General features: G+C 49.2%; 1 protein-coding gene across 3 annotated transcripts in view; it reads right to left on the bottom strand.

Moving 5' to 3' along the window:
* Positions 1 to 27,881, bottom strand: part of LOC137340269 (A-type potassium channel modulatory protein KCNIP2-like) — a 92,739-nt gene that overhangs the window by 22,705 nt on the left and 42,153 nt on the right. Inside the window, exon 2 of one of the 3 annotated variants that reach the window (XM_068002685.1) lies at positions 8,458 to 8,553. The exons of the other annotated variants lie outside the window; for them this stretch is intronic. Coding sequence (XP_067858786.1) covers positions 8,458 to 8,553 — 96 coding nt within the window. The remainder of the gene's footprint in view (positions 1 to 8,457; positions 8,554 to 27,881) is intronic. 3 annotated transcript variants of the gene reach the window in all.

Below are 27,881 nucleotides of genomic sequence, written 5' to 3'. Positions count from 1 at the left end.
ATTAAAACCATGGAACGAGGACAGGTGAAGACTCATTAGAAAGAGACCAGGAATGAGAGGTTGGAGTGAAGAAAAAAGGTTCAAAGCGTTTAGAATTTTCTCACTGGCAAAGAGATGGTGAACGGCGTGATCTAATGGAGGTTTTCAAATTTATGAAAGGATTTGAGAGGGGCAAATGGTGAAAGATTGTTTCCCAATGGGTAAATGGTAACAAGGGGGCACGGACTGAGGAATTAGCACCAGAAGTTTGAAGGGGGGAGTTTAACGATATCTTTTTCACCAAGAGAGCTCTTAGAACACGGAATCCTTTACCATAAGTGGCCACTGAGACTGTAACATCATTTAAAAGGGAACTGGATAAGAATGTGAAAAGAAATATTATAAAAGGATACGGGGAAAAGGCGAGGGAAGGGGATTATGGGGAGACAGGTCCGGTTGAAGAGCTAGCACCGGCTCAGCATGATGGGCCGAATGGTTAGCACCTGCACAGGCGCAATGGACCGAATGGCCTGCTTCTGTGCTGTGACCTCTATGATTCTATAAACGAAAACACCAGAATATTACTTGAAATTAGGTCGGCAAAGTTCGGCTGGAGGACATGGATTTAAACGAGTAAAAAAATAACTTGAAAGCCATTGTCAGGAAGGGCCTTCGTTACTCAAGGAGTGAGAAATGTCTGTCATCAGGGAGGGGAGGCATAAACACCAGAGACCATCAGGAAGCAGCTGGATCCTGGGGTGGGGTTCAGCTGGAACACGCAAGGGCTGAATGGCCTTTTCCTCATCCCTGTTTCCTCTCCTGTTTCTGCAGTGTCTCTCTCTCTCCTGTTTCTGCAGTCTCTCTCTCTCTCTCTCTCTCCTGTTTCTGCAGTCTCTCTCTCTCTCTCTCCTGTTTCTGCAGTCTCTCTCTCTCTCTCTCTCTCCTGTTTCTGCAGTCTCTCTCTCTCTCTCCTGTTTCTGCAGTCTCTCTCTCTCTCTCCTGTTTCTGCAGTCTCTCTCTCTCTCTCCTGTTTCTGCAGTCTCTCTCTCTCTCTCCTGTTTCTGCACTCTCTCTCTCTCTCCTGTTTCTGCAGTCTCTCTCTCTCTCTCCTGTTTCTGCAGTCTCTCTCTCTCTCTCCTGTTTCTGCACTCTCTCTCTCTCTCCTGTTTCTGCAGTCTCTCTCTCTCTCCTGTTTCTGCAGTCTCATTCTCTCTCTCTCTCCTGTTTCTGCAGTCTCTCTCTCTCTCTCTCTCCTGTTTCTGCAGTCTCTCTTTCTCTCTCCTGTTTCTGCACTCTCTCTCTCTCCTGTTTCTGCACTCTCTCTCTCTCCTGTTTCTGCAGTCTCTCTCTCCTGTTTCTGCACTCTCTCTCTCTCTCCTGTTTCTGCACTCTCTCTCTCTCTCCTGTTTCTGCACTCTCTCTCTCCTGTTTCTGCACTCTCTCTCTCTCCTGTTTCTGCAGTCTCTCTCTCCTGTTTCTGCACTCTCTCTCTCTCTCCTGTTTCTGCACTCTCTCTCTCTCTCTCCTGTTTCTGCAGTCTCTCTCTCCTGTTTCTGCAGTCTCTCTCTCTCTCTCCTGTTTCTGCACTCTCTCTCTCTCTCTCTCTCCTGTTTCTGCAGTCTCTCTCTCTCTCTCCTGTTTCTGCAGTCTCTCTCTCTCTCCTGTTTCTGCAGTCTCTCTCTCTCTTCTGTTTCTGCAGTCTCTCTCTCTCTCTCTCTCCTGTTTCTGCACTCTCTCTCTCTCTCTCTCTCCTGTTTCTGCAGTCTCTCTCTCTCTCTCTCTCCTGTTTCTGCAGTCTCTCTCTCTCTCCTGTTTCTGCAGTCTCTCTCTCTCCTGTTTCTGCAGTCTCTCTCTCCTGTTTCTGCACTCTCTCTCTCTCTCCTGTTTCTGCAGTCTCTCTCTCTCTCTCTCTCCTGTTTCTGCAGTCTCTCTTTCTCTCTCTCCTGTTTCTGCACTCTCTCTCTCTCTCCTGTTTCTGCAGTCTCTCTCTCTCGCTCTCCTGTTTCTGCACTCTCTCTCTCTCTCTCCCTCCTGTTTCTGCAGTCTCTCTCTCTCTCTCTCCTGTTTCTGCAGTCTCTCTCTCTCTCTCTCCTGTTTCTGCACTCTCTCTCTCTCTCCTGTTTCTGCAGTCTCTCTCTCTCGCTCTCCTGTTTCTGCACTCTCTCTCTCTCTCTCTCTCTCGCCTGTTTCTGCAGTCTCTCTCTCACTCTCTCCTGTTTCTGCACTCTCTCTCTCTCTCTCTCCTGTTTCTGCAGTCTCTCTCTCTCTCTCTCCTGTTTCTGCAGTCTCTCTCTCTCTCTCTCCTGTTTCTGCAGTCTCTCTCTCTCTCTCCTGTTTCTGCAGTCTCTCTCTCTCTCCTGTTTCTGCAGTCTCTCTCTCTCTCTCCTGTTTCTGCAGTCTCTCTCTCTCTCTCTGTGTAAAGCTCAGTCCTTTGGGGATTCTCAAATGCTCCACTTTCTTAATGTTGACCATTTTCTCTGTGAACTCAACAATTGCTCAGAAATACCAATGTATAAAAAGGTTCCTCTGTTTTCTGCTCCGTTCCCTCTCTCTTTCTCTGGGGAACGCAGATTGAGTTGTTACATTCGGTTGCTGTGGAGACATTTCCAGGTTTTCAGAAGAGCAGGGGAGTGCTCCCTGGTGTCCTGGGCCAGTATTTAACCATCAACCTACATCGCTCAAAACAGATTATCTGGTCATTATCTCACTGCTGTTTGTGGGATCTTGCTGTGCGCAAATTGGCTGCCATGTTTCCTACATTACAACAGTGACTACACTTTAAAAGTACTTCATTGGTTGTAATGCGCTTTGGGACGTCCTGAGGTCGTGAAAGGCACTATATCATAGTATCATAGTATGGTACAGAACAGAAGGAGGCCATTCAGCCCATCGCACCTGTGCCAGCTCTTTGAAAGAGCTATCCAATTAGTCCCACTCCCCTGCATTTTCCCCATAGCCCTGCAAATTTTTTCCCTTCAAGTATTTATCCAATTCTTTTTTGAAAGTTACTATTGAATCTGCTTCCACTGCCCTTTCAGGCAGCACATTCCAGATCATATGGAAATGTTCTCTCATGTCGCCTCTGGTTCTTTTGATGATCACCTTAAATCTGGTTGTTGACCCTTCTGCCACTGGGATCAGTTTTTCCTTATTTACTCTTATGAAATCCGTTCATGATTTTGAACACCTCTGTCAAATCTCCCCTTAATCTACTCTGTTCTAACGAGAACAATCCCAGCTTCTCCAGTCTCTCCACCTAACTGAAGTCCCTCATCCCTGGTACCAGAAAATCTCCTCTGCACCCTCTCTAAGGCTTTGACATCCTTCCTAAAGTGTGGTGCCCACAACTGAACACAATACTCCAGCTGAGGCCTAGCCAGTGTTTTATAAAGGTTGAGCACGACTTCCTCGCTTTTGTACTCTATGCCTCTATTAATAAAGCCCAGGATCCCTGTATGCTTTTGTAACGACCTTCTCAACTTGTCCTGCCACCTTCAAAGATTTGTGTACATACAACCCCAGGTATCTCTGTTCCTGCCCCTTTAGAATTGTACCAATTATTCTATATTGTCTCTCCTCATTCCTCCTGCCAAAATCACACTTCTCTGCGTTAAATTTGATCTGCCAGGTGTTTGTCCATTTCATCATGTATGCAAGTCATAAGAACATAAGAAATAGGAGCAGGAGTAGGCCACGTGGCCCCTCGAGCCTGCTCCGCCATTCAATAAGATCATGGGCTGATCTTCAACCTCAACTCCACTTTCCCGCCCGACCCCCATATCCCCCCCGACAGTCCTTTCCTTCTTTACCGACTGGGCTAAGCTGAGAGCAAGAGAAGGAGAAGGAGCAGGTCTGAGTCCTGGTGGGGTCATGCTGCCATGGCTGGGAAGGCCAGAAGGTCCGGCCAGGCCTACAGATGAAGGATAGATGAGTCAGACTGCCCCTCCTGTCACTCTGACTCTGAGATTCCTGGTTCGTGAGGGGGCGTTAGGTGGGTGGTCATGAATTTAAGGCAGGATCTGATCCTGCCTCTTGTTTTGAGGCGGTTCTTGTATCTCCCTCCCCCGCTGACATCAAAAGAGGAGGCGGGGGGTCAGAGGTCCGACTAGCTCTGCTCCCAGTGCATGAGCTGGGTGTACCTGAGCTGTAGGATGATCTCCTGCTGGGAATGGGTCCAGGTTTTCCCAACAGCAACAGCAGGATGGTGTTGCTTTTTAAAAACATCTTCCATCTTCGGCTGGAAGGGGTTTTCCTCATTGCAGGGCGACCGTGAGTGGCAGAGGTACACACCCTGGGATTTGTGGTCCGATCAAGGGGGGAGCAGACTGGCAGCCAGAGGTTCCACTCCATTGTACTTCACTGTCAGAGGACGATCCTGGGATATTAGGCCCTCTCTCTCTGTCTGTCTGTCTGTCTGTCTCTCCCTCTCCATCCCTATCTCTTTGCCCTGTCTTTGTCTTTCGCGCTCTTTCTCCCATTCTCTCTGTCTTTTGCTCTCTCCCTCTCCCCCTCTGTATCCGTCTCTACCTCTCCCTTCCTCTCTCTCTATCTTTCACTCTTTCCCTCTCTCATTCTCTCACTTTCTCCCTTGCTCTCTTTCACTCGCCCTCTCCCACTCTCTCTCCCTCCCTCTATCTTTTGCTCCCTCCCTCTTCCACTCTCTGTCTTCCTCTCTCTCAACCTCCTTCTCTCTCCCCCTCTCTCGATCCGTCACTCTCTCGCCTCCCCTCTCTCTCTCTCCACCGCTCTCTCTCTATCTTTTTCTCTCTCTCCCACTCTCTCTCTCTCTCTTTCCCTCTTACCGCCTCCTACTTCTTGCCCCAACTCCAAAGCAGAACACCATAAAGTGACACTCTGATGTTAAGCTCTTGGAAGATTATCTGTAATAATAAATCAGACTCCGTGAAGCACCCGGGGACTTTTTTATACATTAAAGGCACTGAATAAATGTAAGTTGTTGTTGACTTGTGTCCTTCTAAAGACTTTGTCACAATGTGCACACTGCACTGGTCACCGAGGTACAAATGGGTCAAACATTCACTCACCACAGGCCCAACCTGCTAACATTGAGTCCGTCCTTAAGCACTGGGTCAGTCAGACCATTATCCAGCAGTTCCTAATCGAGGTGAGTCTCCTTGTCAAATAAATCATGTCACAGGCGCCACTAGATGGGTTTTTTTGTGCGTAAAATAAACCTTTGAGGATTCTATTTAAAGCTCACCCATTTCACATTGACCTGTGCCTCAAGCCCCTGGGCTCTGGATAAACTGCTTCGTAAATTATCTGTCAGGGGTCTGATCCATGAGGACTGGAGACAGTCGAGTCGATTAATCTCCCTGACCTCACTCGGCAAGGTTTCTGCAAATTGAGCTGATTTGTCTAAAGAAAGAACTTTCATTTCTACAGCGTCTTTCATGACCTCAGGACGTCCCAAAGCGCTTTACAGCCAATGAAGAACTTTTGAAGTGTAGTCACTGTTGTAATGTAGGGAAATGGGTCAGCAAGATCCCATAAACAGCAATGGGATAATCTATTTTTAGTGATGTTGGTTGAGGGATAAATATTGGCCCAGGACACCGAGGAGAACTCCCCTCCTCTCCTTTGAAATAGTGATATGGGATCTTTTACATCCACCTTAAAGGGCAGACGGGGCCTTGGTTTAACCTCTCATCCGAAAGACGGCACCTCCAACAGTGCAGCACTCCCTCAGTACTGGTGACTGGGAGTGTCGGCCTGGATTATGTGCTCAAGTCTCTGGAGTGTTACTATGAGCCCATGACCTTGTGACTCAGAGGTGAGAGTGCTGCCCACTGAGCCACGGTTGACATCAGCTGACCTGCTAAGATGGAATGGCCCATCGTTCAAAATGGCCAGTAACTCAACGCAACTGGAGGTACAGAGCTGCCGGACTTTCCACCCTGGTACCTCAGTGAGTGCTGATCGAGGCGGGCACTCCGAGGTCAGGCTCATTTACATCTCGCTGGTGGGTTGGAATCATGGAATGATACAGACCAGAAGCTGGCCATTTGGCCCGTCCTGTCCGTGCCAGCTTTTTGAAAGAGCTCTTCAATTAGTCCCACTCCCCCCTGCTCTTTCACCATAGCCCTGAAAAACATTCATTTTCTTATGTTCTTAAGTATTTATCCAATTCCCTTTTGAAAGTTTCTATTGAATCTGCTTCCACCGCCCTTTCAGGCAGCGCATTCCAGATCATAACAACTCGCTGCGTAAAGAAAATTATCCTCATCTCCCCTCCTGGATTTTTTGCCAATTATCTTTAAATCTGTGTCCTCTGGTTACTGACCCTCCTGCCAGTGAAAACAGTTTCTCCTTATTTACTCTTTCAAAACCCCTCATGATTTTGAAACCTGCCCTTAACCTTCTCTGTTCGAAGGAGAACAACCCCAGCTTCTCCAGTCTCTCCACGTAACTGTAGTCCCTGGTGGTACTTGTACCACTGCGGCCCTTTCATTTCTAAAGCCACCCCCACCCCACTAGTCAACCGCTGCCTTAGCAACGCTGGTCGCCATGATTGCGCTGGCGCCCCTAGCGCTCGGCGTTGCCACGGCGTTAATAACGGGAAATGCATGGGATGCCATAGTCCCGTCGCTGAGGTATGGTTTGACGACCCTCACCGCTGCATCCTGCGTGAGATCCCGGAAGTGAGATGGCAGGCACCAAGGAACTGGCTAGACGGCTCCTGGTCCCATTCTCCCGCCCCCGCCCCTAAAGCCAGCCGCTACTCCCCAACATCTGGCGGTGAGACCCTGTAAGACCCAGCAGCAGTTAACGATCGCGGACTGAGTTTGACATATTAAAGTTTGTGGAAAACCCTTGGCTACTTTCAGAGAGGGGATTCCATCCTCACATCCAAACTCAATTAAAGGTGGAGATTACAGCCAACAAAGCATCGAATATTTAGGAACTGGCACAATCCATTGGCCCCAACAAGCCCATCACCTTTTTGATTGAGCTCAACCCCAGCTCACCCTATCCCCCCAATCCCTTCTCTCTCCAGAAACTCATCCAGTTGCCTCTCGATCCCCATTAAACTCTCCTCCTCGGTAACTTGTTCCACAACGCGATTCCCCTTTGGGTGGAAAAGATGCCCATTTGACTTTCCTTTTTACTCCTAGCGTCCTCAATCCCCTTTCATAATCCTGAATGAGGTCGCCTTAAAGTCTCCTCTTTTCCAAAGGGAATGAGCCCAATTTTTTGAACCTTTCCTTATAACTTTAAAAAAATTCATTCTCGGGATGTGGGCGACGCTGGCAAGGCCGGCATTTATTGCCCGTCCCTAGTTGCCCCTTGAGAACTTCCTCCCCTTCATCTTCTAGGTAGTAGTTTGGTACAACTGAATAGTTTATTAGGCCTCTTCAGAGGGCAGTTAAGAGTCAACCATGTTGGTGTGGGACTGGAGTCACATATAGGCCCAGACCGGGTGAGGACGGCAGGTTTCCTTCCCTAAAGGACATCGGCGAACCAGTTGGGTTTTTACGACAATCCGACAGTTTCACGGACTCTTTTACTGAGACCGGCTTTTTATTTCCAGAACTTTTAAAACTGAATTTGAATTCATGGTGGGATTTGAACTCGAGTTCTCTGGATTATTAGTCCAGGCCTCTGGATGACTCGTCCAGTAACAGAAGCACGACACTGCCGTACCTCAAACTCCTAATACCTAGAATCATCCCCTCTCAAGGGCAATAATATCCTCCCCACGGTTAGATGCTTAGGACTGTACACAGTGGCCCCGCTTGAGGCCTTGCCTGCACCTTATCAAAGTGACAATACCACCTCCTGCTGGGTCCAAGGCACTGGACCCAAGCTATACCGACTGGTCCCATTGATGGCTGCATATAGTGACACCACTATTGCTGGCCAGAATGGCGATGATTGGGTAATTCCCCTGACAATCACCCCTGGAGACTGCACTGCTGTGAGTGACTGGGATTAATTTTACGCATATAATTTGTATTATGTACCTATCCACTCACTGCATTTTGCTGGAGAAATCTCCCTGCTTTTATCGGGAGAAGTTTCTGTAGTTTCAGTCATGAGTTCTGTTTGCTGTAGTTTGCAGAGACTCTTTTCAGATAGACTCTGTAGAGTGTTTGCTGTAGTGCGCTGCTTAAATAGACTCTGTTTGCTGTAAAATAGACTGTTTGCCGTGAGTCCTGCCGTCAGTCCCGCCCCACTTCCAACTCGTTGGCCAAGGCAGTGGTGTCAATAGACACTCTGCCCATTGATTGCCCCATAGGCATTAATGCCCACTGATTGCCCCATAGGCATTAATGCCCACTGATTGCCCCATAGGCATTAATGCCCACTGATTGCCTCATAGGCATTAATGCAATGACACTGAGATAAATCCGCGGAAACCAAACACCGAGCGAATTCAGAAAGAAAAACACAATTGCATCATCATTTTATACAAAAGTTACACAACAAGAACATGGATAAAAGGTTTTCACTTGCATTCACTGAGTGAGGGGGCCAGTTTGGGCCGACAGCAAGGTAAGATTTTCAGGAATCGCTGCTTTAGTGCTTTTGTGCTATGACGAGGCGGATTGCCTGAAAGTCATCAAAAAATAATAAGAAAATTAACCAAAAAAATAAAGGGTTTACCCCCAAAAAAATCTTTAAAAAGAGAAATGTCAACAAAAAGAAAAATCAATGTTTTGCGATATTTTATTACCTGAACATGAGGCGAGACTTGTCCGCTGGCTTTTAAAACATCCTGGGATTTATTTTTTTGGGGTGGGGAGGTCAAATAATAGAACAAACCTTTGAACCGATGTAGTGTTTAGTTATTTACTGACACCAGTGGACGTTCCGTGGCATTGCTCATCGCCATTTTCGGTTGCGGAGTGAGCTTGTGCTGTTTATTGGCTAGCCAGGGCCTGCCCCTTTAAGGTCGCTGCTTTGATTGGGCAAATTCAGCAACTGGTTGCGAACTGCTTTGGCCAATTGGAAGCCAATTGTAAATGGTTGTAAATTTCAGGCTGAAGATCATTGGAGAGGGTTTTCTTTCCCTTTTGCTGGAGATTGTTTAGAATCCCTTAGACACTTTGGGGTCTGACTCTTGGAACGTGACAGACAGTCACTACATGGAAGATGTGTGTGTATATATATAAAACAACAAAACAAATCAATGGGTGGCTCATGCCTACACCAGCAATTCTAGACGGACAGAGTGAGTGAGTGAATGGTCCATTCCCAGGCTTGGAGCAGTCGTTTGACTCACTCCTCTCACTGCAGGGGCTCTCATTCACTCTGACTGGCACTTGGCCCCAGTGGTTGAGTTCTGACTGGGAGGAGGGAGGGGGTTATGCCTGTGTGCAGAACATTAGGACACCGAGACCCTCAGCGAGCGAAAGTGTGCAGACGCCCCATACACAACCTGACATCTGAGTGTCTGAGTGACACTGGCAAAGTTGCATCACCCGCCTGCCTCTAGTAGCCCAGAGAAGGGGAGTAGCAACTGTTTGTTCATTCTGGGGAGGTGGGCATCACTGAGGAGGTGGTGCTGGGCTGCTAATGTGGGGAAGGTACTTCCACAACGCCATTTGGTCGGGAGTTCCGGGATTTCGACCCTGAGACGATGAAGGAACAGCGATATATTTCCAAGTCAGGATGGTGTGTGACTTGGAGGGGAACGTGCAGGTGGTGTTGTTCCCATGTGCCTGCTGCTCTTGTCCTTCCAGGTGGTGGAGGTCGCGGGTTTGGGAGGTGCTGTCGAAGAAGCCTTGGCGAGTTGCTGCAGTGCATCCTGGGGATGGTACACACTGCAGCCACAGTGCACCGGTGGTGAAGGGAGTGAATGTTTAGGGTGGTGGATGGGGTGCTGATATAGCGGGCTGCTTTGTCCTGGATGGTGTCGAGCTTCTTGAGTGTTGTTGGAGCTGCACTCATCCAAGCAAGTGGAGAGTATTCCATCACACTCCTGACTTGTGCCTTGTAGATGGTGGAAAGGCTTTGAGGAGTCAGGAGATAAACCACCTCATTAATGACCGGAATTATTGCAATCAATGTTACAACTTGCCATGACGGGATTTGAACTCAACCTCTGGGTCACCAATACCATAACCAATACACTGCCCAGATACACACAATAAAGTTGGAAGCTCTAAATGTGTTGTGTGACAAGGGCTATAATTTTTTTCCCTTGGCAATTTTTTTTGTTTTGTTTTATTCCTAATACTAAATTTTGGGGAAAAAGTGGAAACTTTGGTTGTGAGCTCTGTCACCGTCCTCTACCAATCAAAACCCAGCATGTAGTGCAAAATACCCATGAGTATTTGAAAAGCCAGCAGACCATGAGACCCAACACCCAGGAACATTCAACACAACTCGTCTTTAAAGTGACAAATCCCCGTTACCTTTTGTTTCTGTTTTGTTTTGTTGTATTTTTTGTCATTCTGATTTTTTCTCCGTACTCTTCCACCATCTTGCTCCCCGCCCCCTCTCCTCAAGGTGGTGACTCCTTGCTGGGGTAGGGTTTCGGGGGTGAGGGGGCTGCGCAGAGAGAACTTTGGCTGAACTTCCTCCCTTCATTAATCCAGGGAGGCTGAGGCCAATAATAACCCCGGCCCCCCGTTGAGATCAGCACAGACCAAGCATCAATTCCAGGACCTTCCTGGTCTGCACAGCTCGATCAGGCCCTGTTTCAGTCAGACGAGTCACCAGGGGCGGCCCTCGGGCATCCTTTCCCATGGACCCGTTGCTTGCGGCATCTGTGTTGCCATGGTTGCTGCAACTTCCACTTTACGTATTGGTTCAAGTATTGGCCGCCAATCAGGACAGTCCACTATTCCACTCCTTCAAGATATCACTGAGGTAAGTGACTGTCCATTACCCTGCCAGACTGAGATCGTCCACTCTTTCTATAATTGGACCAGGTGTGTATTCGATATAACTGTACAATACAGTATACAAGTTTACTCTGTATCTAACCCGTGCTGTACCTGCCCTGGGAGTGTTTGATGGGACAGTGTAGAGGGAGCTTTACTCTGTATCTAACTCGTGCTGTACCTGCCCTGGGAACGTTTGATGGGACAGTGTAGAGGGAGCTTTACTCTGTATCTAACTCGTGCTGTACCTGCCCTGGGAGTGTTTGATGGGACAGTGTAGAGGGAGCTTTACTCTGTATCTAACCCGTGCTGTACCTGCCCTGGGAGTGTTTGATGGGACAATGTAGAGGGAGCTTTACTCTGTATCTAACCCGTGCTGTACCTGCCCTGGGAATGTTTGATGGGACAATGTAGAGGGAGCTTTACTCTGTATCTAACCCGTGCTGTACCTGCCCTGGGAGTGTTTGATGGGACAGTGTAGAGGGAGCTTTACTCTGTATCTAACCCGTGCTGTACCTGCCCTGGGAGTGTTTGATGGGACAATGTAGAGGGAACTTTACTCTGTATCTAACCCGTGCTGTACCTGTCCTGGGAGTGTTTGATGGGACAGTGTAGAGGGAGCTTTACTCTGTATCTAACCCGTGCTGTACCTGCCCTGGGAGTGTTTGATGGGACAATGTAGAGGGAACTTTACTCTGTATCTAACCCGTGCTGTACCTGCCCTGGGAGTGTTTGATGGGACAGTGTAGAAGGAATGAAGAAATGCAGTAGGGGAGATGTGATCGAGCCGGCCCCCATTCCCCACAAACCTGGGGGAGAGGTATCTGGCTGTAGTCCAGTTTTTCTCAGGAAGTGACAGGGTCTCACTGAAGGTAAACATACCACTCACCCAGCAATAAAGAGTCAATATTTGTTCCCTCCGTCAATCCCGGCCTGGTTGATCAAAGGACCTCTCGGTCCATCAGAGGGCAACTGTTTCGTAACATAGCAACGGCAGCCTTCGTTTTATTCCCCATGAGGCACCGTACTGACACTGGTGTAAGGTGTTGCCAGCAAGGAGTCAGACCCCCTTATCGGAGGAGGATTGAGGGACCATTCCCCTCCCTCCCTCCGTCCCCCCCCCCCGCTTTTAGATCCGATTCAAAAAGTTGGAATTTAGAAAGAAAATTTGCACTAACGCTGCAATTCGTGACGGGGTATTAAACAAAGGAAAAAAATCTCAGATATCGCAATGTGTAGCGGGGCCCACAAGCTCATCTCACTGGGCTGCCCATCTGATTCTCCTTGGAGCTGTAATTCAGGGTCCTAGGGAGGGGTAGGGAGGAGAGGAGAGGAGAGGAGAGGGGAGGGGGAGGGGAAGGGAGGGGGAGGGGTAGGGAGGAGAGGAGAGGAGAGGGGAGGGGAGGGGAAGAGTGGGGAGGAGAGGGGAGGAGAGGGGAGGGGAGAAAGGGGAGGGGGAGGGGAGGAGAAGGGAGGGGAGAAAGGGGAGGGAAGTGGAGAGGAGGGGAGGCGAGGAGAGCGGAGGAGGGGGGGGGAGGAGAGCGGAGGAGAGGGGAGGGGAGGAGAGCGGAGGAGAGGGGGAGGGCTGGGGAAGTGGACTGTGCTGAGTGACAGGACATTTTGGAAGGGGAACGCACAAGATCATTGGCCATCTTTATTATAATTCACTCGAATGTCCAGTTTATTATCATAATTTATGGTGCATATGTATTCGGTTCTAATTATTGTCCTCTGTAAATAAAAGTGACGCCTCGGGAGTAATGGCAGTGTCACGGAACTGTCACTTCCCTTTGTCACACCCCTCGAACCCGGGCTCAATCCCTGCATGGAAACAATTTCACCCCCACTCCCCTTTTTAACCCGGAGGTGGCGTCGGCTTGTGGGCACCTCTTAGTGGCTGGATATGGAACTACAAGGGGCACGGTCTGGAGCAGCTCGACTCAGCACCCACTCAGTGGGAGCTGTGGGGTGGGATTGGTGGAGGAGGGGGCAGTGGGTGAAATGTGAATAAACTGAACTAAGGAAGACGGAGAAGAAAAAAGAGTTTGACGGGAGTGCCTCACAAATTAGCAGCGCTAGTGCAAAAACACACAATTGGGCGGCAATAGCAGATTGAAGAGTTGTTGACCATCCCTCTTAAAGAAACACCCACCGAGACTGACAGAAACACACTCAATTAACGGTTAACGGTAGAGATAGAGCAAAGCACGCAGCACACCGCGAACGGACACTTTAATGACAAGTTGTGATTGCTTTCTTTATTTTTCTTCTTCGCGATGTTCCTCTTTCATACCAAACTCTTTTTCTCCCCCACAAGCAAGTCTCGCATCGAAAACCATTGGCAGCATGCAGCAAGGAAGTTTGAGACAGCGAGGAAATTAAAAGCTGGGAAAAGGGGAAAGCTTTTTGGAATCAGAGAAGGCCTCGGGAAAAACAAAACGAGGCCACCTCTTACCTTCACTTTATCTCACTGAGAAAATCCAGCTCAAAGCTTAGGGTTGCCAACTCTGGTTGGATGTATTCCTGGAGGTTTCATCACATGACCTCCTCCCTCCAACTGCCTCGCCCCCACTCTCCCACTATTGGTCGCCCCATATGTCCATCCTCAAGCGTCCCGCCTTCCTGCGGCCTTTTGGAAAGCAAACAGACACTTTGTTTTCATCATCCTTGTTTTCAAATCCCTCCATGGCCTCGCCCCCTCCCTATCTCCGTAACCTCCTCCAGCCCCTACAACCCTCCGAGATCTCTGCGTTCCTCCAATTCTGGCCTCTTGCGATTTCCTTCGCCCCAACATTGGCGGCCGTGCCTTCAGCTGCCGAGATCCTAAGCTTTGGAATTCCCTCCCTAAACCACTCTGCCCCTCTATCTCCCTTTCCCCCTATAAGACGCCCCTTAAAGTCTACCTCTTTGACCAAGTTCTCCTTTCGTGGCTCAGTGTCAATTTGTGTTTGATTTACATTCCTGTAAAGTGCCTTGGGAAGTCTTTATTTTTATTCGTTCATGGGATGTGGGCATCACTGGCGAGGCTGGCATTTATTGCCCATCCCTAATTGCCCTTGAGAAGGTGGTGGTGAGCCGCCTTCTTGAACCGCTGCAGTCCGTGTGGTGAAGGTTCTCCCACAGTGCTGTTAGGAAGGGAGTTCCAGGATTTTGACCCAGTGACGATGATGGAACGGCCGATATATTTCCAAGTCGGGATGGTGTGTGACTTGGAGGGGAGCGTGCAGGTGGTGTTGTTCCCATGCGCCTGCTGCCCTTGTCCTTCTAGGTGGTAGAGGTCGCGGGTTTGGGAGGTGCTGTCAAAGAAGCCTTGGCGAGTTGCTGCAGTGCATCCTGCAGTGATCTATAAATTAGTCAGGACGTAGAAGGTTTGCCTTAGGGAGGGGAGAGGGTGGAGGGGAGGGCCAATGAAGTGGTGCTAGGCCAAAGGAGTAGCAGGCCCTGCATGAACAGGCAACGTTATTTCCTAAAAAGTCTTGCGCTGTGCACTCGAATAAGTTTTCCAATACTCCAATTATTGCAGCTCCAAGATTGTAACTTTAATTCATTAATTAACTAATAGCAAATACCTTCAGCTCTTGGCCCATTTAGATAATTGATTAAATTGCCAGTGATTTAATTGAATGAAATGAAGCTGCCTCTCCTTGTGGATCACGAGTTCCTGTGCGCCGGTGGTGAAGGGAGTGAATGTTTAGGGTGGTGGATGGGGTGCCAATCAAGCGGGCTGCTCTGTCCTGGATGGTGTCAAGCTTCTTGAGTGTTGTTGGAGCTGCACTCATCCAGGCAAGTGGAGAGTATTTACTACGTCAAAGGCGCGATATAAATGCAAGTTGTTGTTACTTGATTGGATGATTCTTGACTGTCGGTCAAAGTGCCTTTTCTTTCCCAACTCCAACATTTTTATAGCTAATAAAAGAGTTGAAAGAAAATGATTTGGTTTTTTAATGGCCCTCTATGATTTATCTCCTGGATTGTGCTCGACACTCCAGGACAATCCTGGAGTGTTGGCAACACCTAAACCTAGCTCGAGGCCCACAGAGCAGGATATCAGCACCATTTAAAGAGGGTCGGAAGGGAAGGTGCAAGAAATCAAGAGGTAGTGGTCAGGGTAAACCGAGGGCCTTGTAGCAGGAAGGGAAGACTGAGACAGGCGATGGGATCGCAGATCTTTTGCATTTTATGCTCTACGCTCTTCAAATAACCAGAGTTAGGATGGAAGCTCTCCTCCATTACCAAATTTCAAATTGGAGAATGGAGCCGAGTTGTTTGATCTATAAATTAGTCAGGACGTAGAAGGTTTGCCTTAGGGAGGGGAGAGGGTGGAGGGGAGGGCCAATGAAGTGGTGCTAGGCCAAAGGAGTAGCAGGCCCTGCATGAACAGGCAACGTTATTTCCTAAAAAGTCTTGCGCTGTGCACTCGAATAAGTTTTCCAATACTCCAATTATTGCAGCTCCAAGATTGTAACTTTAATTCATTAATTAACTAATAGCAAATACCTTCAGCTCTTGGCCCATTTAGATAATTGATTAAATTGCCAGTGATTTAATTGAATGAAATGAAGCTGCCTCTCCTTGTGGATCACGAGTTCCTACTTCGGAATTTGTGAATATTTTATTGCGTGTCAATTTTTAAAATTAACTTAAGAAAGGTCAAAAAAATCCTTTAATTATTCGTTTCTTCCATTTTTCTCCTCTCCTCTCCTGAGTCTCGGCATCTGGGCCACTCTCCTGTACCTCAATCCCAAGTGGCCGCTCTTCACCTGAGAGTCTGGACAGTGGAGTGTCCCTGGGCTGTTTGACCTTGGGGGGCATCGCGGTTGGGCTCGATCCCGCTCTCGTCCGGCGTTCGGGCCTCCGCAGGAGTCATCGGACAACGATCGGGAAAAGGGGAATCTCTTCTTCCTCCCTTCCCTTAGCCCCAGGGACTCCGAGACCCGGCTTATGCCGACCAAGATTTACACTATCACCCAAAGTCAAAATGACCCCCATTGTCAGCAAATTGGATGTTGAGGTTGGATGAAAGGGTACAACAACTATCAAGAAAGACTGAACAGGCTGGGGCCCTTTTCTCTAGAAAAGAGAAAATTGAGGGGTGACCCGACAGAGGTCTTTAAAATTATGAAGGGGTTTGATAAGGTAGACATAGGGAAGATGTTTCCACTTGTGGGGGAGTCCAAAACCAGGGGTTATCAATATAAGATCGTCACTGATAAATCCAATAAGGAATTCAGGAGAAACTTCTTTACCCAGAGAGTGGTGAGAATGTGGAACTCGCTCCCACAAGGATTGGTTGAGGCGAATAGCATAGATGGATGTAAAAGGAAGCTAGATAAACACATGTGGGAGAAAGGAATAGAAGGATATGTTGATGGGGTGAGATGAAGAGGGGTGGGAAGAGGCTCGTGTGGAGCATAAACACCGGCACAGGCCTGTTGGGCCGAATGGCCTGTTCCTGTGCGGTAAATGCTATGTAATTCCGTGTAAGATCTGCGAACTCAGCACCAGCTGGAGTGGGAGGGGACGACTGAGCCCTGAGGCCCCCCGATGTTTAGTAATAAGTCGGTGCTTTTAAACGGGCTAGGTCACCAGTTGGGGCGGAGGGGGGGTCTTTAAGAGATCTGCTCCACCTTGGGTTGCCAATCCTTCAGGGTTGAACTAGAGTCTCCAGGAATTGAGGGTTAATCTCCTGGACACTGATGTGAGCAAAAACCCGGGAGAAATAACCACAGGAGCATTAGAAAAAAGGTGCGTTTTTTCATTTTCTTTGACCGTTTTGGTTTATTAATTATAAAAAATATTGGAGATGGGGGAGAAAAGGCTGTTTGACTGACAGTCGAGAATCATCCAATCGGGAAATAAAGAGTCTGTTTGCTTTCCGATTGGCTGCAGGAAGGTGGGGCATCGTGAGGATGGGCGACCAATGGCCAGAGAGTGGGGGGAGCCCAGTTGTAGGTCATGTGATGAGTACGTCCAACCAGAGTTGGCGGCCCCCAGCACCACCTCAAGTTGAGTGATTCGGTTTTTGTAATCTGCTTCCACTGTCTCAAACCTGTTGCGTCCGGCCATGCACACGGAGTCACGTTAAACTAAATACAGCTTCTAACACACACCCCCGCCCCTGCGGTGTCTCAAGAACCAAGACTTGTGTATTCAGGAGCCACACTGTGACAAAGGGAATAGAGCACAGAACCAGACGTCTGGGTTCAAAGGGAATCTGGTCAGACTGCACACAACAGAAAGGGACAAAAGGAATAGAATTATAAATGGGGGATGGAGATTAGCTGGAAATGAGTCTGTGATCTGATCGAGGTCCGGAAGGGGGGGTTGGGGGGGAAATGTGAAACTACAAGAGACGAGGTTGGATGGTTTTTGTGATTTATCATAGGATAGAATCGTACAGCATAGAAGGAGGCCATTCGGCCCATTGTGCCAGTGCCGGCTCTTTGAAGGAGCTATCCAATTAGTCCCACTCCCCTGACCTTTCCGCAAATTTTTCCTTTTCAACTATTTATCCAATTCCCTTTTGAAAGTTATTATTGAATCTGCTTCCACCGCCCTTTCAGGCAGAGCATTCCAGATCATGACAACTCGCTGTGTGTAAAAAAGAAAATTCTCCTCATCTCCTCCCTGATTCTTTTGCCAGTTATCATGATCACAGCCTTTATCTCTCCGCCCATGTGTCTGTCAGTGTTTATAGTATATTCTGTTCCAGTGTTCCTCACTGGGATGCTGTTGGCTCCCTATCTGTGCTTTGTTTCCAAGCCTGCGATGTGGTTCTGCTAACCCCATCTCTCCCGTGTGCACTGACTCTCACTGGGGCGGGTTTCATGGGCAGTGGCTGTTCTCCAGCACCTCAAAGAGGGCGGTCTTCATGCCGGAGCCCAGAAAGTGAGTGTTGGCAGGCTGCTCGACCAGCGGAGCGTCACACTCAAGCCCAACCCTGTCTTCACCGGACATTGAAGTATGCCACAACCTCCCGGCCGGACTCACCAGGCAGCTGGGATCATAATGGGTCATGTGGAGCAAAAACACCAGCATAGACCAGTTGGGCCGAATGGCCTGTTTCTGTGCTGTGAATTCTATGTAATTCTATGGATCGCTGGCTGATTGTATCCTCCCTGGAGAGACAGAGGGAATTGGAATGAATGTAAAATATGAAACGTAGAGAGAGAGAGGCGGAGAGAAAGACAGAAAAAGGGAAAGAGAGACTGGGACAGAAAGAAAGAGAAACAGAGAGGCAAAGAGAGAGAAATAAAGAAACAGGGACAGAGTGAGTGAGAAAGATAGAGAGAAACACAGAAACTGAGACACAAGAAAGAAAGAGAAACAAAGAAGGAAAGAGAGAACGAGAGACAGAGAAAGAGATGGAAAGTATGAAAATGAGTGACCAGGAGACACAGAGAAGGGTGAGCGAGGGACAGAAAGGAAGAGAGAGCAACAGGTCGATGTGGGAAATTTTTAAGGAGAAGGAAGGTGAGATGGTGGTGAGAAGGCAGGTCCAACCTGAATGAATGTCACCCCTTCGTTACTTATTGAAACAGGTGAAAATATACACACACGCAGACATGAAAAAATACACAATCACCAGCAGGGGCTGGCCACACAGGGAACCATCTCCACGGATTATAAACCAGCTCCTTAAACACCGAGACATTTCAATATAACATCATGCAAACAACTCCTTCAGATGCAAGATTACCACAGTCACATGCATTCATGGAAATTGTAATGATGGGTTTTGCTGTCCAGGCTTATAATAAATAATTAAATTCTGTTTAATTTCATGGGTACATATCGTCATAACAAGACAAAGCACGGAACAGAAAAGGCTACTTGGTACACTGACCCTGCTCCTCCCACACCCCATGTACACTCTCCCCTATCATGGACTCTCCCCACCCATTTAATCTCCTCCCACAGCCCATGTACACTCTCCCCTATCATGGTCTCTACCCACCCATTTAATCTCCTCCCACAGCCCATGTACACTCTCCCCTATCATGGACTCTCTCCACCCATTTAATCTCCTCCCACAGACCATGTACACTCTCCCCTATCATGGACTCTCCCCACCCATTTAATCACCTCCCACAGACCATGTACACTCTCCCCTATCATGGACTCTCTCCACCCATTTAATCTCCTCCCACAGCCCATGTACATTCTCCCCAATCATGGTCTCTACCCACCCATTTAATCTCCTTGTGAAATATCGGTATAAATACTCCATGACCATCATATGTAATCAATCAAACTCTAGCAAACTCATCCATTCTCACATTTCTGCTATTTGAACCCATAGTGTGGTGGGTATGTCACCGGGACGGACCAGAGATCAACACTTCAAATCTCGCCATGGCAAACTGTAAAATTGAATTCAATAAATCTGGTATTTTGTAAAATGATCATGAAATCTGCTGGGTTGTCATAAAAAGCCAACTGATTCACTGATGTTATTCAGCAATGGGAGCCTGCAGCCCCTCCCAGTCTGGCCACGTATAACACCAGTCACTACGCAGTTGACTCAGAATTGCAGGGTAACAAGTGATGGGCAGTAAATACTGCCTTGGAAATGTTGCACACATCCCCAGAACAATTTAAAACATAAACACTGTCCCATCAAACACTCCCAGGGCAGGTACAGCACGGGTTAGATACAGAGTAAAGCTCCCTCTACACTGTCCCATCAAACACTCCCAGGGCAGGTACAGCACGGGTTAGATACAGAGTAAAGCTCCCTCTACACTGTCCCATCAAACACTCCCAGGGCAGGTACAGCACGGATTAATTCCGGGGATTGGGGGTTAATTCTGAACTTGCGCTATTGGAGAACGAGACTTCTCGCCAGAGTTGCGAACCTGGGAGATTGGCCGGTCACCATTTGGGTTCAAATGTCAAGAAGAGCCAAAGGGACGGGATACTGAGACGGGCTCATGTCCGAGGGCCGTGACCCAATACACCATACCTCATTCCCCATACACCATACCCCAATCCCCAAACTCCATTCCACAATCCCCATACCCCAATCCCCATACCCCATTCCACAATCCCCATACCCCATTCCACAATCCCCATACCCCAATCCCCATACCCCATTCCACAATCCCCATACCCCATTCCACAATCCCCATACCCCATTCCCCAATCCAATCCCCCCATACCCCATTCCCCATACCCCAATGGCATATGCTGAAAATCTGAAAATAAAAGCAGAAATTGCTGGTTAAACACAGCAGTGGTGGGCTGACTGCCTTACTGTGCATCTCCAGCATTTCATGTTTTATTTGCTTTATTTGACAAAGTTTGGCAATAGAAACACAAAATGACCTGGAGTCTGTAACGACCTTGTCCAAATATAGGCAGTCTATTTGGCTAAATAACATATTCCAAGTGGACGCCTTCTAGCGATATTAATTATTCATGAGCCATTGGACTAATTAACATAAACAGCTGTAACCATTTCCCTCTCCAAGACATCGAATTGGTTTTAATTATGTTCAATCAGTCACTTCCTCCAGAGAAAGTAGCACTTAACTCGTTCTAGAAACTTCCACAGCCAATCACTAGAGCGGTTTGATCATTGCAACCTGTGCAAGAAACCTTGCCGATTACAGATCAGTAACGTGACCTGACCAACGGTGTGGGGAACAAGGTTTGTAACACATGAGTTACCCCCCAGAGTGTGCAGAGATTGGCCTAGCAGCAGGAGACGAATCAATGATCCGTTTGACCTGGTTGAGTCCTCTCGTTCCCTAAATCCTCAGGGAGATGTGGGTGTGTGTGTGTGTTTCTGTGTATGTATGTGTGTGTCTGTAGCAGTGTCCCTGTGTGTGTGTGTGCATCTGTGTCTGTCCCTGTGTGTTTGTATGTGTGTCTGTGTGTGTCCCTGTGTGTGTTTGTGTCTGTGTCCCAGTGTGTGTCCCTGTGTGTGTTTGTGTGTGTGTCTGATGTTCCTGTGTGTGTGTGTCTGTGTCCCTGTGTGTCCCAGTGTCCCTGTGTGTGTTCCTGTGTGTGTTTGTGTGTGTCCCAGTGTCCCTGAGTGTGTTCCTGTGTGTGTTTGTGTGTGTCCCTGTGTGTGTCCCAGTGTCCCTGTGTGTGTTTGTGTGTGTCCCTGTGTGTGTCCCAGTGTCCCTGTGTGTGTTTGTGTGTGTCCCTGTGTGTCTGTGTCCCTGTGTGTGTCCCTGTGTGTGTCCGTGTCCCTGTGTCCCTGTGTGTGTCCGTGTCCCTGTGTGTGTCCGTGTCCCTGTGTCCCTGTGTGTGTCCGTGTCCCTGTGTGTGTCCGTGTCCCTGTGTCCCTGTCTGTGTCCCTGTGTGTGTGTCCCTGTGTGTGCCTGTCTGTGTGTCCCTGTGTGTGTGTTTATGTGTGTGTCCCTGTGTGTGTCCCTGTGTGTGTCCCTGTGTGTGCCTGTCTGTGTGTCCCTGTGTGTGTCCCTGTGTGTGTCCCTGTGTGTGACCCTGTGTGTGTCCCTGTGTGTGTCCCTGTGTGTGACCCTGTGTGTGTCCCTGTGTGTGTCCCTGTGTGTGTCCCTGTGTGTGTCCCTGTGTGTGTGTCCCTGTGTGTGTCCCTGTGTGTGTCCCTGTGTGTGTCCCTGTCTGTATATAATCTATCGATGCTACATTAATTTCCGCTGAGAATTTCTTCAGGCCTTCTTCTGATTGGTTGCCATAAAGTCGTGGAAGATCGGTGTGAACGCTGGATACATCTGTATCCGGGGGTTTCTGCCCCCAATCTTCTCTCCTTATCACTCCCTCCGTCAGGAGGTGAGATTATTGGCTGCAGTCTCATGGATGCCTGCTTCCCTCTGACACCTTTCTCCAGTGGCCGTTCTTCACGTGCCAGACCGAGCAATGAATGCCGTGAAAGGTGGGTTATTTGGCCGTGAAGTGCGTCACACTGAGCCCGATCAGGGTCACGGGATAGAGACAGACGAGCGGTGAACCGGCCGATTTTTTTGTTTCCTTTCCTGAGCCCGAGAGACCTATAGAAATGGCCCATACTGCGCTCCGTCTGAGGTCTGCTGATTCGGGACAGACCTGGGAAGGAGCCTATCCTGTTCCAACACCCTGTGATGTCGTGCATTCACCCAGCGAGCCATCAGGGGGGGGTCATTCAGCCTCGTGCCTCAAATACCAAATTAAAACGGTAGATTCTGACTTGTCCTCGAATCACAAACTGAATGGCAACAGTAAATGAGAAACTGCCCCTCGTAGAAGGTGACTGCTCCCGGTGTCAGCCGTGGATCAGTGTCCGCACTCTCGCCTCTGAGTCAGGAAGTCGTGGGTTCGAGTCCCACTCCAAGAGACTTGAGACCCATAATCCAGGCTGACACTCCCAGTGCCAGTACTGAGGGAGCGCTACACTGTCGGAGGTGCCGTGTTTCAGATGAAACATTAAACCGAGGCCCTGTCTGCCCTCTCAGATGGACGTAAAAGATCCCAGGGTATTATTTTGAAGAAGAGCGGGGGAGTTCTCCCCGGTGTCCTGAGGCCAATATTTATCCCTCGACCAACATCACTAAAAACGGATGATCTGGTCATTATCACATTGCTGTTTGTGGGATCTTGCTGTGCGCAAATTGGCTGCCGTGTTTCCTACATTATAACAGTGTCCATACTTTAAAAAGTACTTCATTGGCTGTAAACGCTTTGGGACGCCCTGAGGTTGTGAAAGATGCGATAGAAATACAAGTGCTTTCTTTAAGGGGAAATCGACCAGGGATTCCTGCTCTTGATTATACATCGACCTCTTAGTGGAACTGCCAGGGGGGCAGACAGCTACTCGACTGCGGACGGCATCGTAGCTGAGCCCAGTCACGTGATAACACCGCCAGGGTTGACCGTGTAATTGACCGCCTAGACTCACCCAGGAGGCGGCAGAGGGTGAAAAGTTGCCGCTGGGATCTGTCCTCAATTTGAGGAGTCAACACTGTTAGGAGGGGAGAAAGAAACATCTTAATGACTTATTTCAAACTCAGAGAGATGTCACCAATCCGATCCACAACGACTCAAACAGTTTCAAGGAGTCCGAGCTCATTCGTGAGGGTGTTATGGGAGATTGCCAGGCAGATGTTTCCTCTTGGCATTACAAATTACAGCTGCTCCCCACTGACCCCCCCCCCCCCTCCTCTCCCCCCGCCCCGGGAAAAGCCCATGAATAAAATGAAGGCCACACTTACGTCTGCCCCTCTTGCGAGCCCGGCCTGGCAGGAGGATTCGAATGGTTTTGAACAAGACCCCAGCTGTTTGAGGAACGAACGCCATCTCTCCAAAACCAGACAAAAGCGCCCAGAGAAACAGGACAGCCACAGACTGCTCTGCTGCACGCGTTTAAATGTCAGTGAAGGACACAGGATCCACTGTGCACCTCGCTCTCTCTATCGCTCTCTGTCTCCTTCCCTCTCTCTTACCCGGTGTCTCTCTATACCTCTATCCTCTCTTTCTCTTTTTCTATGTCTGCCTCTCTTGTGCCCAATCTCTTTCTGTTTCTGTGCCCCTCTCTTTCTCTCTTTCTGTCTGAGTCTCCTTGTGCCTCCCTTTCTGTCTCACTTTCTCTCTCTGTCTTTCTACCTGCCTTCTCTTGCTTTATTTCTATGTATTCCTTTCCTTCTCTGTATCCCTATCTGCGTCTCTGTGTCTTTTTCTCTCTCTGTCTTGTTTCTCTGACCTTCTCTTTCTCTGTGCCCTCTGTGCTGTTGTAGCTCTCCCTGTCTCTGTCTCTCTCCCTGTCTCTGTCTCTCTCACTGTCTCTGTCTCTGTCTCTCTCCCTGTCTCTGTCTCTCTCCCTGTCTCTGTCTCTCTCCCTGTCTCTGTCTCTGTCTCTCTCCCTGTCTCTGTCTCTGTCTCTCTCCCTGTCTCTATCTCTCTCCCAGTCTCTGCCGTTGTCTCTCTCAGTCTTTATGACTCTCTGACTGTCTCTGTCTGTCCTTGTCTCTGTGCCTGTCTCTCTCCGTCTATTGCTCTCTCTCTCTCTCCCTGTCTCTGTTTTTCTCCCTGTCTCTCCTTGTATATATTTATCTATGTCTCTCTCTCTCTCTCTCTCTCTCTCCCTGTCTGTCTCTCTCCCCGTCTCTCCCACTCTCTCTGTGTCTACCCCTGTCTCTCGGGACCTGCCAGCTCAGCCTGTATGACAGGCACGGTCCCTGCAATGGTTTTCTGTGTCTCACTGTTCACTAATAACTGCAGCAGGGGTGAGGTGACAGTGATTGAGAGTTTCTGCCGCGCCCAGAGAGAGGAGAGAACATCACATTGTCACAGTGGCTCATTGGGGGAGTGTTCTTCTGATTAAAGATATCACCGTTCAGCTTCATGTATATTAAAAATAGATTCAAAATATGTGAGATTAAAATAATCTGCGCTCAATATCAAATGGTGAAAAATGAGAACACCTTCGATCAGTTACTCAGCAACTGTTTGTCAAAGGCACTCTAAGGAATAACACAATAAGGATTGAATGAACATGAGTCTGTCTGTGATTCCCCCACACGGTGATGGGACGGGGGTCTGTGTCTGTGATTCCCCCACACGGTGATGGGACGGGGGTCTGTGTCTGTGATTCCCCCACACGGTGATGGGACGGGGGGGTCTGTGTCTGTGATTCCCCCCACACGGTGATGGGACGGGGGTCTGTGTCTGTGATTCCCCCACACGGTGATGGGACGGGGGTCTGTGTCTGTGATTCCCCCACACGGTGATGGGACGGGGGTCTGTGTCTGTGATTCCCCCACACGGTGATGGGACGGGGGGTCTGTGTCTGTGATTCCCCCCCACACGGTGATGGGACGGGGGTCTGTGTCTGTGATTCCCCCACACAGTGATGGGACGGGGGGTCTGTGTCTGTGATTCCCCCCCACACGGTGATGGGACGGGGGTCTGTGTCTGTGATTCCCCCTCACACAGTGATGGGACGGGGGGTCTGTGTCTGTGATTCCCCCACACGGTGATGGGACGGGGGTCTGTGTCTGTGATTCCCCCACACGGTGATGGGACGGGGGTCTGTGTCTGTGATTCCCCCACACGGTGATGGGACGGGGGTCTGTGTCTGTGATTCCCCCACACGGTGATGGGACGGGGGTCTGTGTCTGTGATTCCCCCTCTCACGGTGATGGGACGGGGGTCTGTGTCTGTGATTCCCCCACACACGGTGATGGGACGGGGGTCTGTGTCTGTGATTCCCCCTCACACAGTGATGGGACAGGGGTCTGTGTCTGTGATTCCCCCACACACGGTGATGGGACGGGGGTCTGTGTCTGTGATTCCCCCACACACAGTGATGGGACGGGGGTCTGTGTCTTGACGACTGACACAGTATGACCACAGACAATAACTGCAACAAATTGCATTTATACAGCGCTTTTAATGTAGTAAAACGTCCCAAGGCGTTTCACAGGAGCGATTATCAAATAAAATTTGACACCGAGCCACATAAGGAGATATTAGGACAGGCGACCAAAAGCTTGGTCAAAGAGATAGGTTTTAAGAAGCGTCTTAAAGGAGGAGAGAGAGGCGGAGAGGCAGAAAGGTTTAAGAAACATAAAAAATAGGAGCAGGAGTAGGCCATGTGGCCCCTCGAGCCTGCTCCGCCATTCAATCAGATCATGGCTGATCTTCGACCTCAACTCCACTTTCCCGCCCGATCCCCATATCCCTTGATTCCCCTAGGGAAGGAATTCCAGAGTTTAGGGCCATGGTAACTGAAGGCACGGCCACCAATGGTGGAGCGATTAAAATTGGGGATGGACAAGAGGCCAGAATTGGAGGAGCGCAGAGATCTCGGAGGGTTGTAGGGCTGGAGGAGGTGACAGAGATAGGGAGGGGCGAGGCCATGGAGAGATTTGAAAACAAGGATGAGAATTTTAAAATCGAGGCGTTCCCGGACCGGGAGCCAATGTAGGTCAGCGAGCACAGGGGTGATGGGTGAACGGGACTTGGTGCGAGTTAGGATACGGACAGCAGGGTTTTGGATGAGCTTAAGTTTATGGAGGGTGGAAGATGGGAGGCCGGCCAGGAGAGCATTCGAATAGTCCAGTCTGGAGGTAACAAAGGCATGGATGAGGGTTTCAGCAGCAGATGAGCTGAGGCAGGGGCGGAGACGGGCGATGTTACGGAGGTGGAACTAGGCGGTCTTGGTGATGGAGCGGATATGTGGTCGGAAGCTCATCTCAGGGTCAAATAGGACGCCGAGGTGGGGAACGGTTTGGTTCAGCCTCAGACAGTGACCGGGGAGAGGGATGGAGTCGGTGGCGAGGGAATGGAGTTTGTGGCGGGAACCAAAGATAATGGTTTCGGTCTTCCCAATATTTAGTTGGAGGAAATTTTTGCTCATCGGACAAGCAATGTAACAAATGAGAGACAGTGGAGGGGTCGAGAGAGGTGGTGGTGAGATGGAGTTGGGTGACGTCAGTGTACATGTGGAACCTGATGTGTTTTCGGATGATGTCGTCGAGGGGCAGCATGAAGATGAGAAATAGGAGGGGGCCAAGGATAGATCCTTGGGGGACTCCAGAGGTAACGGTGCCGGAGTGGGAAGAGAAGCCATTGCAGGAGATTCTCTGGCTGTGACTGGATAGATAAGGATAGAAACAGGCAAGGACAGTCCCACCCAGCTGGACGACGGAGGAGAGGCATTGGAGGAGGATGATGTGGTTAACCGTGTCAAAGGCTGCAGACAGGTGGAGAAGGATGAGGAGGGATAGTTTACCACGGTCACAGTCACATAAGATGTGATTTGTGACTTTGATAAGGGCTGTTTCAGTACTGTGGCAGGGGCGGAAACCTGATTGGAGGGATTCAAACATGGAGTTACGGGAAAGATGGGCACGGATTTGGGAGGCGACAAAACGTTCAAGGACTTTGGAGAGGAAAGGGAGGTTGGAGATGGGGCGGTAGTTTGCAAGGACAGAGGGGTCAAGGATGGGTTTTTTGAGGAGGGGGGTGATGACGGCAGATTTGAAGGGGAGGGGGACAGTACCTGAGGGGAGGGAACCGTTAACAATATCAGCTAACACGGGGGCCAGGAAGGGAAGTTGGGTGGTCAGCAGTTTGGTGGGAACAGGGTCGAGGGAGCACGAGGTGGGTCTCATGGTCAAGATGAGCTCAGAGAGGGCACGAGCGGAGATAGGAGAGAAACTATAGAAAGGTGCGAGTTCAGGGCTAGGGCAGGGGGGAAACTTGGGGAAGTTTGGCTCGATGGGCTAGGGGAAGGGAGGGAAATGGCAGAAGCAGCTGAACGGATGGTCTCAATCTTACGAGCTGCTTGTAGTTGTTGTTGGAGGTGAGGGTGGAGGAGGAGTGCTTTATATGATCCAGTCAGATCTGGTGATGAATAGCTAAACCAGTATGATCATACACCAAAGACACAGTGTGTGACCATAGACCACTGCCACAGTGTGACCATAGACTGCAGACACAGTGTGACCATAGACTGCAGACACAGTGTGACCATAGACTGCAGACAACAGTGTGACCATAGACTGCAGACAACAGTGTGACCATAGACTGCAGACACAGTGTGACCATAGACTGCAGACACAGTGTGACCATAGACTACAGACACAGTGTGACCATAGACTGCAGACAACAGTGTGATCATAGACCACAGACAGAGTGTGACCATAGACTACAGACGCAGTGTGACCATATTCTACAGACACAGTGTGACCATAGACTGCAGACAACAGTGTGATCATAGACCACAGACAGAGTGTGACCATAGACTACAGACGCAGTGTGACCATATTCTACAGACACAGTGTGACCATAGACTGCAGACAACAGTGTGACCATAGACTACAGACACAGTGTGACCATAGACTACAGTCACAGTGTGATCATAGACTACAGACACAGTCTGACCATAGACTACAGACACAGTGTGACCATAGACTACAGACACAGTGTGACCATAGACTACAGTCACAGTGTGATCATAGACTACAGACACTGTATGACCATAGACTACAGACACAGTGTGACCATAGACTACAGTCACAGTGTGATCATAGACTACAGACACTGTATGACCATAGACTACAGACACAGTGTGATCATAGA

This window comes from Heptranchias perlo, chromosome 21 (assembly GCF_035084215.1).
Source record: "Heptranchias perlo isolate sHepPer1 chromosome 21, sHepPer1.hap1, whole genome shotgun sequence".
Classification (NCBI taxonomy): domain Eukaryota; kingdom Metazoa; phylum Chordata; class Chondrichthyes; order Hexanchiformes; family Hexanchidae; genus Heptranchias; species Heptranchias perlo.
This window is presented reverse-complemented; position numbering and strand designations above follow the sequence as displayed.